A 21,500-nucleotide genomic window follows, 5' to 3' on the forward strand; every position below is an offset into this window, starting at 1 on the left:
TCAAATTAGCGCTGGAGGAGTGGCACTACTTGCTTGAGGGGGCTCTGCACTCTGTGGTCATCTACACTGACCATAAAAACCTCGCTTACTTGCAGACCACCCAAAGACTTAATCCGCGTCAGGCCAGATGGTCTTTGTTCTTTGCTCGTTTCAGCTTCACTCTCCATTACCGCCCGGCAGACAAGAATATTAAAGCTGACTCTCTATCCCGCTCTTTTCTGTCTACCGACCAAGAGGAGCCTCTACACATCATTGACCCCTCCAGTATAATGACTGTTGCTCCGTTTGACTTGTCTCATCTACTTCCTGGTAAGACCTTTGTAGCGGCTCAGGATCGGAAGAGGGTCTTACTCTGGGGTCATTCGTCCAAACTGGCTGGTCATGCCGGCTAGAGGAAGACACTTCTGCTAATTGTCCGAAATTATTGATGACCCATCCTGTGCAAGGATGTTGCGGATTTTGTCGCAGCTTGTTCCTCCTGTGCCCGTAACAAGATACCTAGACACCTTCCAGCTGGTCGTCTTCTTCCTCTCCCTGTGCCTTCTGCTCCTTGGCAACAAATTGCTATGGACTTCATCACTGATTACCGGTATCTGCCGGTTCTACCATCATATGGGTGGTCGCTGACCGCTTCTCCAAGATGGCTCACTTCATTCCTTTGCCTGGTCTTCCGTCCACACCTGTGCTGGCTAAGGACTTCATCCCTCACATCTTTCGTCTCCACGGCTTATCCTTCCACATTGTCTCGGACAGAGGAGTTCAGTTCACTTTTAGCTCCTGGAGAGTCACGTGCAAGCTGCTGGATGTCTCTTTGGACTTTTCTTCGGCCTATCATCCTCAGTCCAATGGTCAAGTGGAACGTATTAATCAGATCCTTACCAGTTTTCTTCGGCACTTCGTCAACGCTCAACATAGCGTTTGGGTAGAACTTCTGCCTTGGGCCGAGTTTTCTTATAACAACCATGTGAGTGAGTCCTCTGTTAAGTCTCCGTTTTTTGTGGTTTACCGTCGACACCCCCGAATTCCGTTTCCCGTCTCTTCTTCAGTGGACAATCCTGCCGCGGAGTCTCTCGTCAGTGACTTTTCGGTGATTTGGGAAGACACTAGATCTGCACTTCTTCAGTCCTCCGAGCGGATGAAGAAGCATGCTGATAAGAGACGTCTGGATCCGCCTCTATTTCATCCGGGAGACAAGGTCTGGCTTTCCTCCAAATATGTCCCGTCTCAAGATACCATCATACAAGTTGGGCCCGCTTTTCATCAGTCCATTTGAGATTCTGAACCAAATAAATCCAGTGGTGTACAAGTTGAAACTCCCTGCCTCCTTACGGATTCCCAATTCCTTTCATGTGTCTCTCCTCAAGCCTGTTGTCCTTAATCCTTTCTCTGACGATCCAGGTACCACTCCAGCTCCAGTCTCCGCTGAGGACGTCTTTGAGGTAGAGAATATTTTGGCCATCAAGAGGGTAAGAGGAAAGACTTTCTTTCTTGTAGAATGGAAGGGGTTTGGTCCTGAGGAGAGGTCTTGGGAGCCCAGGGAGAACATTCATTCTCCTCGTCTTCTAGAAAAATTTCTCGCGGGCCTAAAGAAGAGGGGGCGTAAAGGTGGGGGGGTACTGTAGTGTCAGCGTCTCTGCCTCCTGCCGGGCAGAGATGCCGATCCCCTCACCGCCGCGGTCCCGGTCTGGCGTCCTCCGGCTCCTCTGCTGCATCTGCCCGGAGTGCGCGCACCACGCACAGTTCCCCGGGCACTGTACTTAGGGCGTGCGTGCTCTCTCCCTCTTAAAGGGGCCGCGCGCACCATAATAATAATAATATTTATTTTTTAAGAGTCCCCGGCCAATGGCCGGAGGACTGCTCCTATATAAGGCACTTCCTCCAAAATGGAGGTGCCTGTGCAAGGTTGTTGCTTGTGTGCTAACACTCTCCTCAGCCCTCAGGTTCCAGTGCCCGCCAGCCTGTCTATCAGCCGTGCCCGCCAGCCTGCCTATCAGCCGTGCCCGCCTGCCTGTCTATCAGCCGTGCCCGTCTGCCTATCAGCCGTGCCCACCTGCCTGTCTATCAGCCGTGCCCGCCAGCCTGTCTATCAGCCGTGCCCGCCAGCCTGTCTATCAACCGTGCCCGCCAGCCTATCAGCCATGCCCGGCTGCTTGTCTACCCGCATCACCTGCCTGTCTACCAGCCATGCTCATCTGCTGTGCCTGTCGGCTTCGGCCATCAGTCCCGTGGGAGTCGCCTCCTCTCACATAAGGTCGGTCCCAGAGTGGCACTTGGTTCACCTTCCCGGTCCCTCCTTGGCTCACGGAGTCGACTCCAGGCCAGGGTCGGTCCGGGTAGGCACTTAGTTACGCCCCTCTGGTCCCTCCTTGATTCCCCAGCACAGAGGTTCCACCACCCGGATGCGTAACATATTCTTCATTTTATTAAGATGGTAGGGTCTATAGCACATGTGTCAAACTCTGTCCCGTAGCCCAAATCTGGCCCGCAGTGTGACTACATTTGGCCCGCGACACCAGAACCACCACTCCTATGTGGGGCCATTATTCTGTATGGAAATCTATGTGGGGCCCATTATACTGTATGGAAAGCTATGTGTGGCCATTATACTGTTTGGAGGACTATGTGGGGCCCATTATTCTGTATGGAGGACTTTATGGGGCCCAGTATACTGTATACTGGTTGGCCCGCGACTTTGTCCAAGTTTTTTATTTTGGCCCTCTGTGTGTTTTGAGTTTTACATCCCTGGTCTATAGTGTAACAGCCACTGATTAGACAGAATTAGCCAGATGGAGGGTAGCGAAACAATGTGTTTTGTTTTACTTCCCAAGGATTAAGAGACAGTAACGTTTTACTTAGATTAGGTTGGAACTGATTTTCAGATGCTTCGGTGGACTTGATGAGAGCCTGTATGCGGTTGATAATCTTTAAAATGTGTTTCTTGATGACAAACGGAGATGTCTTTGCATGGAGTGATAACAGCTGTATTTGAAGTGTGTCTTCCATAGCATATATTCCATGGAGAAACTGATACTAGATATACACTGATCGGTCATTACATTAAAACCACTGACAGGTGAAGTGAATAACAATTAGCGTCTTGTTACAATGGCAGCTGTCATGGGATTGAATATAATAGGCAACAGTGAACAGTCAGTTCTATAAATTGATGTGTTGGATGCAAGCACAATGGCTTATTGAGCTTGACAAGGGCTCAGTGGTGATGGCTAGACAACTGGTTTATTGGTTCTCCAAACGGGCAAGTTTTGCAGTAGTTAGTGTCTATGAAAGTGGTCAAAGGAAGGATGATTAGTGAAACAGTGACAAAGTCATGGCCTCTCAAGGCTTATGTATGGGTACGTCCAATCCATGGAGACCCCACCTCTTAAATTACTCGAATCTTCTGATTGTGCCAGATACTAGAGGACATCCTCAAAGTTCTAGTGAAGTCTTTGACCCCAATTCATTAAGACTTTTTATGCCGGTCTTGATGAAGGGGAATCTTGGAGTCAGACACTCCTCGTTCATGAAGCGGCACGGGTCTGTGAATGAATCAGGAGTATCTTACGAGTGGTGTGTGCCTCCATGCACCGCACCACAAATCCTATTCCAGCCTAAGATTTCTGGCATAGTGAATGCCACAGCTCACCATGAATTAGACAAGCTGTGGCGTCTCACTCTCTCCACCCCTCTTGCATCCATCCAAGACCCAGATCCACCCCTTATGGGAGAGCTGGGAAAAACTGATGTGAAAATGCAAAAGTAGCAAAAATGTTTGCACAACTCCAATTTTGCAACTTTTCAAAGCAATTTATGCCAGAATTCTGGTGAAATGGCTTTGCTGAATCAGAGCCTTTGTCAAATCAGGTCTGAGCTGTTTTGATGGTGTAAGTGTTCCTACACTTCTTATACTTAGAAAAGATCAACTTTTACTACTTTTACTATAGGTAAATAAATATATGAACTTTATTTACGGAGAAAGTAACATTGTCTCCTTCCAGAAACTTGTATCTTCTCTTTTCCTCACTGCTAGTTATGTGCAAATGTTCACAAAGTGAAATAAATGTTTCTAGTGTAAACCAGTAAATAGAAGACATGGGGGGGGGATGCAGCTGCAGCTTCTCACTCAGTGTATTAATGAAACAAAGTGATGGAGCAGCAAGGATGATTTGTAACGAGGCACTGGCTGTTGTCATACATGTATTCAGCTGTAAAAATCTAAATATGTATTTCATACGTACATCAGTGAACAAAGTAAAAAGGGTCTTAGGTCTCCTTCAGAGTCTAAAACACGTGCCTACTGTTTACCAAACATTGTTATTCATTTATTTACTTGCCATTAATTCCACAGCGCTTTATAGACATTATCAGCACTGTCCCCATTGGGGCTCACAATCTACATTCCCTATCAGTATGTCTTTGGAGTGTGGGAGGAAACCGGAAAACCTGGAGGAAACCCACACAAACATGGGGAGAACATACACAAATATGGCACGAGGCATGAATGACTATTTTCTGAACTCCAGTATAAAGCCGTTTAGGGAGCTTCGGCACGTGAAGGCAAACTATGGAAATGACTTGAGTCTGTATATACTGTAGGCTGCACACATATAAATAAATCTCAAGTCATTTAGATTCAGGAGCAACACAATCTTGAATAAATTAGGCCTTGTGCATATATACAATACATGACTTGGTGTGTGGGTGGGAGTGTGACCTTCCAAGCTATTATTCTGATGTAGGGAATATGACATTAGTTTTGGAGTAGTTTAATTTATGTCATGCTGAATTTATTATAAAGCTGTGATAGATTGTTCTACTACAATAACTGTTCCATTTTTTACATCAAAGATAATGGTTAAAATAACTAGATGCACAGTTTATTCCGAGGATCTAAGTAGAGAACCACAGGTCGGTATGAGCTTTTATGGAGCTAAGTGTTTTTTTGGTATTTGTTTATCTCAAAATGCGTGAGTACAGTAAAGTAGTGTTTAAAAGAACACAGGATATTATAGGGTTAATCCTCCCATGAAGATTAGAAAAGCTTTCAGAGTAATTTTGTGCAGTGTTAATTGAACTGTTACATTGATGGCTGCCAAATGATCATGACTGGCCATTGTCAGCATTGACTGCATTCCGGACTATGAAACAAATACAGTGCTAGTGTAATGACCAGTTTTGCATTTGTAAAGAAGTTTCCCGAGGGGTTTGATTAAAAATTCTGACTCAAACCTGGAGAGAAATATTACAGGACAACTCTCTGCTTAATCACTATGTGCTATTTAATTAAAATCGTGCATCCCATGTTCTAAATTCTACATAGGGCTGAATAAGAGCTGACAGCTGCTTATGGCACAATTAATAACACCATTTATTTGGCCTGAAAGTTCTTTTTCCAGAAAAAAATAACAATAAAAATAGTTATACTCTCCACTAAAACCTCGCAAATGAGACTGAAACACAGTTACATAATAATGTGAGTTGAACTTGGTATAAAGTCTTTATGTGCAGACTGAAGGCAACAAGTCCAGTCCCAGGGGACCAAGCGTGATCTATTTCAATGCTTTTTGTATCTGTTTCTAGTAATTTATTAGGCCATTTTAGCTGTATAGATTTTATTTTATAACAGTTTAATGCACTGTTCATATATCTTTATGAATAGCATCAATAGCCTTTACTGTTATTTATAGTCATTCTAAATTAATTGTCCACCAGATGCGGATTTTAGTTTACCGTACAATGTCCAACCTGTGATGTCAGAGGAAATGCAGCAAAGGATAGGGAGACTGTAGATATTCTCTGCAGATGTGTTCCTGGTTGGACTAATGCGCCAAGGCTAACCACCATGACCACAGTATAACTGTGCCACTGCATAATATATCTCTATATTTTTTTTCAAGTAAAAACTTGTTCATTATGCCCAATTATTACTATTCAACTTGTTATAATGAGATGCTATATAGGTTGAATTGAAGAGTTGAATTGCTAAAATAATACAATCCTTAAAGTAGTTGTCCACTACTTTCACATTGATGCCCTATCCTTAGGATAGGACTTCAATGTATGATCAGCCAGGGTCCCGCACCCAGCACCCCTGCCGATCAGCTGTTTTCGGTGTCGGCGGCGGCACCTGCTGTGCTTCGCCGTCCATCTGTAGTGGCCGCCGCGTGGTACTGCACATCCGCCTCCCATTGAATTGAATAGGAGGCGGATGTGCAGTAACAAGCACCGGCCACTACAACTTAATGGCCAAGCACCGCAGGTAAGGGCTTCCAGTCGGCGGCGGCCGCCGCCAGCACCGATAACAGCTGATCGGCGGTGGTGCCGCGTGCGGGACCCCGGCAGATCATACATTGATGCCCTATCCTACGGATAAAGTAGTGGACAACTCCTTTAATATCCACTAAAAGGATAAAAGTAGTAAAGGAGTCATAAAAGTGGATTTTGCTTAGGCACTAATATGGAATTGGTCCCCCCTTTGCTCCTAAAACAGTTTTCACTCTTCTGTGAATTCTTTCTACAATGTATTGGAGTGTGTCTGGGGGATTTTTGCCCAGTAATCCAAAAGAACATTTGTGAGGTCCGACACTAATATTGGACCAGAGGCCTGGCTCACAATCTTAGTTCTAGTTCAACCCGAAGGTGCTCAGTAGGGTTGTGGCTAGGGCTTTGTGTGGCTGGTCATGATCTTCCACACCAAACTCAACTAGCCATGCCTTTATGGACTCACATCGCCATGCCTTTATGGACTCACCTAGCCATGCTTTTATGGACTCACCTACCATGCCTTTATGGACTCACCTATCCATGCCTTTATGGACTCACCTAGCCATGCCTCTCTGGACTCAACCATGCCTTCATGGACTCACCTAGCCATGTCTTTCTGGACTCACCTAACCATGCCTTCATGGACTCACCTAGCCATGCCTTTATGGACTCACCTAGCCATGCCTTTATGGACTCACATAGCCATGCCTTTATGGACTCACCTAGCCATGCCTTTATGGGTCACCTAACCATGCCTTTATGGACTCACCTAGCCATGCCTTTAAGGACTCACCTACCCAAGCCTTTATGGACTCACCTACCCATGCCTTTATGGGTCACCTAACCATGCCTTCATGGACTCACCTAGCCATGCCTTTGTGGATTCACCTAACCATGCCTTTATGGACTCACCTAAAAATGCCTTTATGGACTCACCTAGCCATGCCTTTATGGACTCACCTAACCATGCCTTTATGGACTCATCCAGCCATGCCTTTATGGACTCACCTAACCATGCCTTTATGGACCCACCTAACCATGCCTTTATGGACTCACCCAGAAATTCCGTTATGGAGTCACTTAGCCATGCCTTTATGGACTCACATAACCATACTGTTAGAACCCTCCTGTTAGTTTTTTGCTATTTTGTGGTCACGTGACCTGCTGCCTATTTATTCCAGCTCCGCCCTTCTGGCTTTGCTGGACTTCAGTGTTACTTTGACTCTTAATCTAGCCAGGTGCTTTGTACCTATCTCTATAGTTTGCTTGGTCCTTGGACCTCTAAGTATTTTTGTCTGTTTGTCTTTTTGCTCCGCTACAACTTCTGCTAGGAGGTGTCCAATTTTGTCCCAGTCCTTAGTACTTTTAGGGACCCCTCCCTTATATCTATAGGTCTGCGTTCAGACTAGCTGAGGATGAAGGCGGGTCTGTTCACAAGGAACAGGTTGCCCGCTTTATCGTAGGGAATCAGCTTAGTCCTATTGTAGGGACAATTTTCCTATCTTTCCTTAGTTCTTGTAGCAGATCATAACACATACCTTCATGGACTCACCTAAAAATGCCTTTATGGACTCACCTAACCATACCTTTATGGACTCACCTAACCATGCCTTTATGGACCCACCTAACCATGCCTTTATGAACTCACCCAGAAATTCCGTTATGGAGTCACCTAACCATGCCTTTATGGACTCACCTAGCCATGACTTTATGGACTCACCTAGCCATGCCTTTATGGACACACCTAGCCATGCCTTTATGGACTCATCTAGCCATGCCTTTATGGACTCACCTAACCATGCCTTTATGGACCCACCTAACCATGCCTTTATGGACTCACCTAACCATGCCTTTAAGGACTCACCCAGAAATTCCGTTATGGAGTCACCTAGCCATGCCTTATGGACTCACATAACCATACCTTCATGGACTCTCCTAACCATGCCTTTATGGACTCACCTAACCATGCCTTTATGGACTCACCTAGCCATGCCTTTATGGACTCATCTAGCCATGCCTTTATGGACTCACCTAACCATGCCTTTATGGACTCACCTAGCCATGACTTTATGGACTCACCTAGCCATGACTTTATGGACTCACCTAGCCATGCCTTTATGGACACACCTAGCCATGGCTTTATGGACTCACCTAACCATGCCTTTATGGACTCACCTAACCATGCCTTTATGGACTCACCTAGCCATGCCTTTATGGACTCACCTAGCCATGCCTTTATGGACTCACACAGAAATGCCTTTATGGACTCATCCAGAAACACCTTTATAGACTCACCTAGCCATGCTTTTATGGACTCACCTAAACATGCCTTTATGGACTCACCTAGTCATGCCTTTATGGGCTTACCTAGCCATGCATTGACTCACCTAACCATACCTTTATGGACTCACCTAACCATGCCTTTATGGACTCACCTAGCCATGCCTTTATGGACTCACCTAGCCATGCTTTTATGGGCTTACCTAGCCATGCATGGACTGACCTAACCATGCCTTTATGGACTCACCTAGCCATGCCTTTATGGACTCACCTAGCCATGCCTTTATGGACTCACCCAGAAATGCCTTTATGGACTCACCCAGAAATACCTTTATGGACTCACCCAGAAATACCTTTATGGACTCACCCAGAAATACCTTTATGGAATCACCTAGCCATGCCTTTATGGGCTTACCTAGCCATGCATTGACTCACCTAACCATATCTTTATGGACTCACCTAACCATGCCTTTATGGACTCACCTAGCCATGCCTTTATGGACTTTCCTAGCCATGCATGGACTGACCTAACCATGCTTTTATGGGCTTTCCTAGCCATGCATGAACTCACCTAACTATGCCTTTATGGACTCACCTAGCCATGTCTTTATGGACTCACCTAACTGTGCCTTTATGGACTAACCTAGCCATGCCTTTATGGGCTTACCTAGCCATGCATTGACTCACCTAACCATACCTTTATGGACTCACCTAACCATGCCTTTATGGACTCACCTAGCCATGCCTTTATGGACTTTCCTAGCCATGCATGGACTGACCTAACCATGCTTTTATGGGCTTTCCTAGCCATGCATGGACTCACCTAACTATGCCTTTATGGACTCACCTAGCCATGTCTTTATAGACTCACCTAACTATGCATTTATGGACTCACCTAGCCATGTCTTTATGGACACACCCAACCATGCCTTGCTGAAACAGAAAAGGGCCTTCCCCAAACTGTTCCCACAAAGTTGTGAGCATACAATTGTCCAAAATGTCTTGGTTTGCTGAAGCATTAATATTTTCCTTTACTTGAACTAAAGGGTACTGGACAACCCTTGAAAAACAACCTGACAGCATTATCCCTCCTCCACCAAACTTCACAGATGGCACAGTGCAGTGAGGAAGGTAATGTTCCCTTGGCATATAAGACTGGCAAATAAAAAAGCATGATTAATCACTCCACAGAACACGTTTCCATTTCTCCAAAGCGCAGTAGTGGTGTACCTCATACCACTCCACCCGGTGCCCAGCATTGTGCTTGGTGATGAAAGGCTTGCATGCAGCTGCCTGGTGATAGGAAAAGCTCCCGTCATACAGTTTTTGTGTTGATGTTATTGACAGACAATGTTATTGAGTCAGCAGAGCTTTGGTGATTTTATTCACCATGCTCCTGAGCACTTGACAACCCTGCTCTGTAAATCTTCAACTTTGGGCCTAACTTGCTGTGGTTGCTTAACGTTTCTACTTTTCAATAATGCTTTTCATCTGAAACAACCCCTTTCAAATGAATGGAACTGGTTTTCAGTCACAGAAAATTCCCCCAACCAAACCTGCAGCAAGTCAGTTTATCCTTACTGGTCAACCAGGTTCTTTTGCCGAGCAATTAATTGATTCATTCCCATTATGCTTTTTTTTATATTTTTTTTAATCAAAGCCAAAAATGGACCAGTGTATGAAAAATATTACCAAAGTAGTTGCTCCGTTTTCAAATCCACGCTTTTGCTTCACTGCTTTTGATAAATCAATGCTTTTGCTGCTTTCGTCTAACTCTATTGCTATATTTTCCAAAACATAAAAGGGTATGTTTGTAGCTAGCAGTGGTTATATTGGTCTTTCTGCAATTTTTACTTTACGGCCTTTGATGATATCTGGCAAGTACATTTACATTTATGATAAGTTTTAATGAAACTGCGCCCACATGAATCATGAAGGAAAGCAAGGAACAAGAGCTATCTCTGGGTGTTGCATTTTACATTTTTAATTTCTATACTATCCACAATCTGCTTCCTCTAGGTTACTGGACAAGGACATAAGGCATATCATACAGCTGATCATTTCGAGCTGGTCATCTTATACATTAATTTTAGTTCTGAAATACTACTTCTCCAAATCTTGTGATGAATAGGCACAGTTTGCAGTGAGGTCAGCTGATGGCCACAGTTTGACATGGCAAAAGTTCTATGTCTGCAGTCTCCTCTAATATAAATCTGTCATTGCTTGAAAAGAGTAAATTGTATTGATTATAATCACACTTCTGCAGGCGGTTAGTTAAAGAGATGCTTCATGATGGCTAGAAAGTATGCTAATTTCTCAATTTATGAGGACATCAGTTTAATTCATTCTGTGCTGATGTTTTTGTCTGTTACCAGACTTGGCACTTTTTTCGCAAGTTAACCTGGGTCTCATTAATCAGTTCGCATAAAAAGTCTTAGCAATTTACTGAGCCAAATTTAACCCAGGAAAAGAGTTTCTTCCAAATTTAGAACCAGGCAAATTGCTTACACAGAATTGGCAAGGTTTACTGCTCCACATGATGTTCCAAAGCTCCTTGCAATTAAAGGATTTTAAGGGAAAAAATTGTCTAGGATTGCTGTAATGGATTCTGGTAGAATATACATATATAGATAAAGATAGATTGATAGTTAGATAGAATACTATGGTAGCTAATTAAACCACATGTCATACTGTATAAACCATTTTCCATTTCCATATGAAATGGAAAAAATAATACATAATGGATGTGAGAAGTGGGTGCTGTCTTCACTAGATATAGCACAGTTTTACTTCTGAGACTGCTATGGGTGCTCCTCTGTTTCTCTACACAGAGACACAACTTTTCATCTCTCCTCCTGCATACTTTTTGCGTGCATTCTTCCCTTTCTACATTCTGATGTCGTACTGATTCCCCTAAGAATGTTTGTTTTCTTCCCCACACTCTGATCTATCATGTACAACCTCCTTACCATTACTGCTGCAATCTCTAACAATGTTAGCAGTAGCAGTACTGTGCAAAGATAGAGACTGTGTGCTTTGGAATCTATCTCAGAAGTCAGACAGCCAGCTATGTAGAGGAGTTACACAGAATTTACACCAGCAAATAGTAAAATATTATTTAATGAACATTGTTAAGTTCTCTAATTATGCAATTAGGAAGTAAATGAATAATGCAGAATAAGTATAAAGGATTCCATATTTTTTTTACAGATGTTAAAAGATGTTCTGTTTTGTCCTACAGCTCCGTGAACATCTGGCAAAAGGTCAGCGCTTATTGGCAGGTCAAGGAATGACACAGGTAGTGCGGAGCATGTTGGAATTGGTGTCAACTAAGAACTACTACAGTGGAGACCTTCTTTTCTGTGTTGAGATCTTGCGCAATGTAACTGATACATATAAGAGAGCGACATATGTACCATCCTTTGAGGATATTCAGGTAAGTGTACATGAAGGTATACGAAGGAAAATACATTCCACTGATGCAACTTGGCTAATTAACTGGAGCCAGTCAAATTCACAAATTGTTGATGGAGTAGAGGGTGAACTCTCATGAATAAACCATTATTTAAACAATATTAGCACAGCTAATAGGAGTCAAGTGCAAAATTATGAATATAATTAATTTAATTAGTGAGATGACTAAAACAACATTTCAAGATTATAGAAAGATTAAACAAGCAAACAAATAGATTGTGGCAGTCAATGAAGGTTGGCTGATACAATGACTCTAAAGTATGTGTTTCCTGTCTTCTTTAAAATGCAATTGCATTGACTTTTTCCCATTATCCCATATTGATTCTACTCATTGTCTCATCCTCTGTTCATTTTGCACATGTAAACGATTACAGAGTCACCACCCCAGCTTTATTTGCCCAACGGCTCATCATGTCCTCCTGTCGGTTGTACATTTTACCTTGAGCTCTAATACAGAAGCAGGCTTGTATTTCCACACGTAACATTCAGACGGAGCCGTAAGTGCTGTCACAGTGAGTGGTAGCACACACATAAAAGGCTCTTTTGCTTGTTAACAGAGCTCATGTTGTGTATAATGTGATATTACGGCCAGCACACAGTGCTTTGCAGGCTGCTCCCTCTCATTATTCTCTTGCCCTCTTTTCTTAATCCTCCACGCACCATTTTTGCTCTATCTTTTTTATTATTATTTTGTGGCTGTGATTTTTTTTCTTCTCTTCTCCTTCAGTTTTGCCTGTGTTACCCGTGTCTTTTTGATCAGTATAGTATTCTGTTGTGAACAACACCCTGAATGATTTTTCATTTAGTACCCTTTTTTGATTTACTTATTTATACATATAAGTTCTGTATGTGCAGTGTTTTTCTTGATTTTAAGAGAATGCTATGATCCCGTCATTTATATGAAATCTCTACCTGGGATTTGTGCAACTTTCAGATGAATGACTATGTATTTGGGATATTGATAGTGTTGATGTGCGCATGCGTGACATACGCAATCTAATTGACTTCTCAAATATGATGCTGGTGATGTCATTAAAATATGGCGCCTGTGCAGTTGGTGGAGCGCTTCTATTCTTTCTTTTTCTGTCTTAATAATTACTGTGCGCATGCGCGGACATGCGCTATAAGACTGACCATCGCAAAAAAGGGGCATGCATGTGCATTGAAGCACCTCCTCTCTTTTGTTACATCATTGACATGCGCAGTTTGATTTGTTAGACGCCGAAATAGGCGCAAATTATGAATGCATAATGGGGTAAGTCTTGCTGCAAATGATATATACCTGTCATATGAATGCTAATTAATATTTCTTGCACTTTATATGTATTAGTCACTATGAAGCACTTTATTTTTTTTTTGAAATTCAAGTACTAACTTGGGTACAGCAATTGTATTGTTGTTATGCACTTTTTTACTTTATTGCTTGTATAAGTATGTAACAAATGTACCTGTAAGAAGCCTGCCATTTCACTTGTTCACTGCTTGAGGAAGGTTCTCAATTGAACCGAAACGTCACTAATCCCCAATGAGCAATTAAATCACTTTTTCTTATTTTTCCTAAATGGGTGTGCTGCCTTCATTTTTTTGGTACTATTTAAATGATTGGTAATTGCCTGGAAGGCTTGGCACCTGTAGAAATGTTTCTGTATTCTCTAGTGCTGCTTTGTTTTTTCTTTTTCTATGTATGTATATAGATACATCCAAAAAATGGGGGCAGCACGCTAAGGTAAATGGTGAGAAAACAGATTGTAATCATCCCACACTTTGGATTTGAATACTAGAGGGGGGCTCTACACACATTTGCATCCTTCTATCTGTATATATGTACTGTGTATATATATATTATATATATATATATATATTATATATACAGTTATATGAAAAAGTTTGGGCACCCCTATTAATCTTAAGCTTAATGTTTTCTTAAAATTGGTGTTTTTGCAACAGCTATTTCAGTTTGATATATGTAATAACTGTTGGACACAGTAATGTTTCTGCCTTGAAATGAGTTTTATTGTACTAACAGAAAATGTGCAATCTGCATTCAAACAAAATTTGACAGGTGCATAAGTATGGGCACCTCACCAGAAAAGTGACATTAATATTTAGTAGATCCTCCTTTTGCAAAAATAACAGCCTCTAGTCGCTTCCTGTAGCTTTTAATGATTTCCTGGATCCTGGATGAAGGTATTTTTGACCATTCCTCTTTACAAAACAATTCCAGTTCAGTTAAGTTTGATGGTCGCCGAGCATGGACAGCCCTCTTCAAATGATCCCACAGATGTTCAATGATATTTAGGTCTGGGGACTGGGATGGCCATTTCAGAACATTGTAATTGTTCCTCTGCATGAATGCCTGAGTAGATTTGGAGCGGTGTTTTGGATCATTGTCTTGCTGAAAGATCCATCCCCTGCGTAACTTCAACTTTGTCAATGATTCTTGAACATTATTGTCAAGAATCTGCTGATACTGAGTGGAATCCATGTGTCCCTCAACTTTAACAAGATTCCCGGTGCCGGCATTGGCCACACAGCCCCAAAGCATGATGGAACCTCCACCAAATTTTACTGTGGGTAGCAAGTGTTTTTCTTGGAATGCTGTGTTTTTTTGCCGCCATGCATAACGCCTTTTTGTATGACCAAACAACTCAATCTTGGTTTCATCAGTCCACAGGACCTTCTTCCAAAAAGAAATTGGCTTCTCCAAATGTGCTTTTGCATGCCTCAGCCGACTCTGTTTGTGGCGTGCTTGCAAAAACGGCTTCTTTCGCATCACTCTCCCATACAGCTTCTCCTTGTGCAAAGTGCGTTGTATAGTTGACCGATGCACAGTGACACCATCTGCAGCAAGTTGATGCTGCAGCTCTTTGGAGGTGGTCTGAGGATTGTCCTTGACTGATCTCACCATTCTTCTTCTCTGCCTTTATGATGTTTTTCTTGGCCTGCCACTTCTGGCCTTAACAAGAACTGTCCCTGTGTTCTTCCATTTCCTTACTATGTTCCTCACAGTGGAAACTGACAGGTTAAATCTCTGAGACAGCTTTTTGTATCCTTCCCCTGAACAACTATGTGGAATAATCATTGTTTTCAGATCATTTGACAGTTGTTTTGAGGAGCCCATGATGCCAATCTTCAGAGGAGATTCAAACAGGAGAACAACTTGCAAGTGGCCACTTTAAGTAGCTTTTCTCATTATTGCATACACCTGGCTATGAAGTTCAAAGCTCAATGAGGTTACAAAACCAAAAAAAGTGCTTTAGTAAGTCAGTAAAAAGTAAGTAGGAGTATTTAAAACAAGAAAATGATAAGGGTGCCCATACTTATGCACCTGTCAAATTTTGTTTGAATGCAGATTGCACATTTTCTGTTAGTACAATAAACCTCATTTCAAGGCAGAAACATTACTGTGTCCAACAGTTATTACATATATCAAACTGAAATAGCTGTTGCAAAAACACCAATTTTTATAAAACATTAAGCTTAAGATTAATAGGGGTGCCCAAACTTTTTCATACAACTGTATATATACAGTACAGACCCAAAGTTTGGACACACCTTCTCATTTAAAGATTTTTCTGTATTTTCTTGACTATGAAAATTGTACATTCACACTGAAGGCATCAAAACTATGAATTAACACATGTGGAATTATATACTTAACAAAAAAGTGTGAAACAACTGAAAGTATGTCTTATATTCTAGGTTCTTCAAAGTAGCCACCTTTTGCTTTGATGACTGCTTTGCACACTCTTGGCATTCTCTTGATGAGCTTCAAGTGGTAGTCACCGGAAATGGTTTTCACTTCACAGGTGTGCCCTGTCAGGTTTAATAAGTGGGATTTCTTGCCTTATAAATGGGGTTGGGACCATCAGTTGTGTTGTGCAGAAGTATGGTGGATACACATCTGATAGTCCTACTGAATAGACTATTAGAATTTGTATTATGGCAAGAAAAAAGCAGCTAAGTAAAGAAAAATGAGTGCCCATCATTACTTTAAGAAATGAAGGTCAGTCAGTCCGAAAAATTGGGAAAACTTTGAAAGTGTCCCCAAGTGCAGTTGCAAAAACCATCAAGCGCTACCAAGAAACTGGCTCACATGAGGACCGCCCCAGGAAAGGAAGACCAAGAGTCACCTCTGCTTCTGAGGATAAGTTTATCCGAGTCACCAGCCTCAGAAATCACAGGTTAACAGCAGCTCAGATTAGAGACCAGATCAATGCCACACAGAGTTCTAGCAGCAGACACATCTCTTCAACAACTGTTAAGAGGAGACTTTGTGCAGCAGGCCTTCATGATAAAATAGCTGCTAGGAAACCACTGCTAAGGACAGTCAACAAGCAGAAGAGACTTGATTGGGCTAAAAAACACAAGGAATGGACATTAGACCAGTAGAAATCTGTGCTTTGGTCTAATGAGTCCAAATTTGAGATCTTTGGTTCCAACCACCGTGTCTTTGTGCGACGCAGAAAAGGTGAACGAATGGACTCTACATGCCTGGTTCCCACCGTGAAGCATGGAGGAGGAGGTGTGATGGTGTGGGGGTGCTTTGCTGGTGATACTGTTGGGGATTTATTCAAAATTGAAGGCATACTGAACCAGCATGGCTACCACAGCATCTTGCAGCGGCATGCTATTCCATCCGGTTTACGTTTAGTTGGACCATCATTTATTTTTCAACAGGCCAATGACCCCAAGCACACCTCCAGGCTGTGTAAGGGCTATTTGACCAAGAAGGAGAGTGATGGGGTGCTACGCCAGATGACCTGGCCTCCACAGTCACCAGACCTGAACCCAATCGAGATGGTTTGGTGTGAGCTGGACCGCAGAGTGAAGGCAAAATGGCCAACAAGTGCTAAGCATCTCTGGGAACTCCTTCAAGATTGTTGGCAGACCATTTCCGGTGACTACCTCTTGAAGCTCATCAAGAGAATGCCAAGAGTGTGCAAAGCAGTCATCAAAGCAAAAGGTGGCTACTTTGAAGAACCTAAAATATAAGACATATTTTCAGTTGTTTCACACTTTTTTGTTAAGTATATAATTCTACATGTGTTAATTCATAGTTTTGATGCCTTCAGTGTGAATGTACAATTTTCATAGTCATGAAAATACAGAAAAATCTTTAAATGAGAAGGTGTGTCCAAACTTTTGGTCTGTACTGTATATATTCTGTATGTATTGTAGGGCTTTACTTACTCAGCTGCTTTTAAGGTAGGCACAGGAAGCGGTTTCTTTAAAAATGTCAAAGGCAGGTTTATTGGAACTTCATAAACCACACTTTATAAGTAAACGAAACACAGCCTTGTCCGGCACAAAGTAACAAAGCAGGAAAAAAATCAGTCTATACAGCACTGTTCGTGTTGGAATATGTTTAGTGCAACAACTCCATTCCTGTGTATGTAAATGTTCTATTGCTAGGTTTGTGTATTGTCTATAAAGTTAAAAAAGAAAAAAACTCCCAGAGGCTCACACACAGAAAAGACCATGTGACTTTGTTCAGTTTCCTGTGTCTGTGAATGAGAGGAGAAGCAGCCTGCTGATGCTGCACAGAGACACTTAAGATATGTATATTCCTGATTCCACAAAGCCTATCATATCTGTACCTGTTTATAGCTAATTAAAGCTTTGTTCTGTTGTCAACACGCTTTGAGAGTATCCTGAATGATCTGCTGCCAACAGGTTATGGGCCCAGCGTGACACAGAACCCCATGAGTGACACAGAAGAGTAATATAGCAACAGAAGCCCAAAGCAAAAGCTGCACAGAGCAACAGAAAAGATGCCCACAAACAGGGATCACTGCAAGTTATCAGTGCAAAATCTCACCAATCAGAATTATCAATCTTGGAAATTTAAGGTGAAAATGCTGCTCATAAGAGAAGGTACATGGAAATATACGCAGGAGCAAGTGCCTCATCCATTACCAGATGATTGGTTAGAGAAGTGTAGTTGATGATCAGATTGTGCATATATGCAAATGTGCAACTGCAAAACAGACGTGGGATGAATTACACAAAGTGCATGAAAGATCAAATCTTAGCAATAAGCTTTATCTCATGAGAAAACTGTATCAGTCTAAGCTAAGTGATGGGCAGAATATGCAGGACTATATAAGAAACACCCTATAAATTGTGGAGCGTCTCAGGGGCATTGGAGAAGAAATTAAAGACTTTCATGTTGCTGCATTACTATTAAGTGGTCTTCCAGAAAGTTATGACACACTTGTCAGTGCACTAGATGCACGGCCAGATGATGAGCTCACACTAGAATATGTCAGAGGCAAGCTTGTAGATGAATTCAAGCGAAAAAACACACAATGTAAGCAGCAGTAGAGCAGAAACAGCATTAAAGACACAGGACTTTCCTAAAAATAAGAGCAATCTAAGGTAAACTCGTGAATGTTTTGTCTGTAGAAAGCCCGGCCACCTTAAAGCAGACTGTAGAATTTGGAAAGCAAGAATGAGTCAGCTTAAAAAGCAGAACAGTGATCAAAAGGTGAAAACAGCTGTAGAGGAAAAATCTGCATGTGTTGAAACTGCATTTAATACCAGAACAGGCTCATCTGCGAAGCATATGCATTGTATAGACTCTGGTACTAGCAGCCATATGACAAATAACAGATTTCTTCACTGACCTTGATGAAAGCAAGTCAGAAAAGGTCATCTTAGCTAATGGTCAATATATGACTTCAGAAGGAGTAGGAGACAGCTACCTCCACTGTCCAAAGCAGAAAGATCCCAGTAAAGGATGTTCTCTATGTTCCCAGTCTTGAAAGCAATTTTCTGTTAGTAAAGAAGCTTACCCAAAAAGGAATGTAGTTACATTTAAAAACAACAGCTGCATTATATCAAAGAAGGGTCACACTCTTGCAGAAGGAAAAATCCAGAATGAACTTTATCAGCTACAATGCAAAGAAAGAGTGTCCAGTGCTAAACAAGATCTGTATAAGAACTGTATCCATATATGGCACAGACGTCTTGGGCACAGAGACCCAAAGCTAGGTCAACTTGCAAATGGTGTGGAAATCAAGCAATGTAGTCAAATGATGAAGTGCACTAGCTGTCTTAAAGGGAAAATGTCCAGAAAATCCTTTCCTAAAGTAAGCACCACTATATCTGCACAGCCACTGGATTTGATACACACAGTGTATTGCGGTCCAATGACTGTTCAAACTCCAAGCAAGAAGAGATATTTTCTCACATTTATTGATGACTATTCCAGATATACAGTCGCCTACCTGCTTCACAGTAAGGATGAAGTTCCACAGAAACTTGGAAGAATATCTTGCCACAGTATTTAACTAATTTGAAAGAATGCCACAAGCCCTGCGTGCAGATAATGGGCCTGAATATACAAGTGGTAAGGTGCAAACCATTTTGAAAAAGAATGGAATTGTGTTCCAGACTACCATTCCATACAACCCAGAACAGAATGGATTTGCAGAGAGAAAGAACCGCACTCTCTGTGAAAGTGGAAGAAGTATGTTGTTTGATGCAAATCTACCTACAACGTATTGGTGAGAAGCCATCACGACAGCTTGCTATCTTCAAAACAGAATGCCAGGTAAAGCCACAAATAAAACTCCATATGAGCTATGGAACTGTGAGAAGCCTAACCTGAAGCACCTAAGGATATTTGGAAGCAAAACGTTTGTGTATGTTCCCAAAGAAAAACGTTCCAAGTGGAAATCACATGCAAAGCAAGGAGTCCTGGTGGGCTATAGCGAAACTCAAAAGGGATACAGAATCTTGCACCCAGAGACCAACACAGTAACAATCAGCTGAGACATAGTGATTGATGAGAACTCAGTTTCGCTCAAATTCCATGAAGTTACACCAGTCATTCAAGCCAAGAAACAAGAACAAGAATCTCAATCACCAAACCCAGACACTGAAAAAGAAAACACTGAAGTCTGGATGAGCTCTGAAGCCAGCAAGGAAGAAACAGAAGAACCAAGTCAACCTCCAGTCAGGAGATCAGAAAGACCAAACAAAGGTATCCCAGCTAGACACCTTTCTTATACGGTCAGAACACTTCCTGAGCCAGAGCCACAGTCATGGCAAGAGATGCAAAATCTGCCTGTCCACGAGAGGCAGAAGAGGATAAATGCCGCTAATGAAGAGACGGAGTCCCTTCACCAACTCCAGACATGGGATCTTACGGAGACGGAGTTACCACAAGGAAAAAGAGCTATCGGATGTAAGTGGGTCTTCAAAAACAAATATGACTCAGAAGGTAAAGTTCACCAGTTTAACACAAGATGTTAGCTGATGATATGACAAAACCATTGCCAAGAGCCAAGTTTGAGGACTTCAGAACCACAATGGGACTAACAGGATAAGTAGTTGTTGAGTGGGGGTGTTGGAATATGTTTCGTGCAACAACTCCATTCCTGTCTATGTAAATGTTCTATTGCTAGGTTTGTGTATTGTCTATAAAGTAAAAAAAACTCCCAGAGGCTCACACACAGAAAAGACCATGTGACTGTGTTCAGTTTCCTGTGTCTGTGCATGAGAGTAGAAGCAGCCTGCTGATGCTGCACAGAGACACTTAAGATATGTATATTCCTGATTCCACAAAGCCTATCATATCTGTACCTGTTTATAGCTAATTAAAGCTTTGTTCTGTTGTCAACACGCTTTGAGAGTATCCTGAATTATCCGCTGCCAACAGTTTGCCCTCTCATGATCAGTGTCCTTCAGCACAAACACGCTGGATGTCTCCATACCTCCAGCCACAGCCACCCGGGGCTGGGGACATGTGAGCAGCCATTCCCTCCCATCTCTTATGACTGCTTGTAAAACTCGGCCCTGGTACGCTCTATTAACCCTCTCAGCACTAAGTGTGCTGGAGCATGCTTTCCTGGGTTTACATCATCGAAGCTGCCAACCTTGGTGATACACTTCTCACCTCATGGACCTGTCCGGTGGCCATCTTACATATGCCCCCTCTGCGCAAAGCCGGGGGGCTTGGCACCTTCCGCTATCAAACAGTGGACCCTCGACAATGCGTCAGCATTGTCATGCAGTTTCCTGGGCCTATGCTCTACATGGAAGCTAAAATCCTGCAGGGCTAGGAACCACCTCATCACTCGGGCATTGTTCCCCTTCTTTTCTCTCATCCACCTTAGTGGGGCATGGTCTGACACCAGCCTGAACTACCTGCCTAAGAGGTTGTTAGGAGGGCGGTTGCAAACAACTTTATTATAATGAAACGCAACCGACCCCGGGGTCCGCAATGCAGCCTGGTGGGCTGCTGCCGAACACTTTCCGGGTGGAAAGGAAAGCAACCAACTTAAATGATAAACCCTACCATGTTACTGCACACGGGAACGGGTATAGCAATTCGCACAATCTCCATTAGCAGCACGAGATATGTGCGGTGAAAAAATATCTGTAGACCTGTTACTGCACAGGGACTACACTGGCGGCGCAAGGATGCATGTGTGACTACGCCGACGGGTACACGTGCCTCCAGCCATCGTGCT

The 21,500-nt window shown here is 42.6% G+C and overlaps 1 protein-coding gene across 3 annotated transcripts in view; it reads left to right on the forward strand.

Annotated features, from left to right (window-relative positions):
- Positions 1–21,500, forward strand: part of ADGRB2 (adhesion G protein-coupled receptor B2) — a 726,627-nt gene that overhangs the window by 456,683 nt on the left and 248,444 nt on the right. For all 3 annotated transcript variants that reach the window (XM_073665712.1, XM_073665713.1, XM_073665714.1), the window contains one exon: positions 11,786–11,980. In XM_073665712.1, coding sequence (XP_073521813.1) covers positions 11,786–11,980 — 195 coding nt within the window. The remainder of the gene's footprint in view (positions 1–11,785; positions 11,981–21,500) is intronic.

Source organism: Phyllobates terribilis, unplaced genomic scaffold (genome assembly GCF_046119375.1).
Source record: "Phyllobates terribilis strain yellow unplaced genomic scaffold, ASM4611937v1 Scaffold_2__4_contigs__length_985480577, whole genome shotgun sequence".
Taxonomy (NCBI): domain Eukaryota; kingdom Metazoa; phylum Chordata; class Amphibia; order Anura; family Dendrobatidae; genus Phyllobates; species Phyllobates terribilis.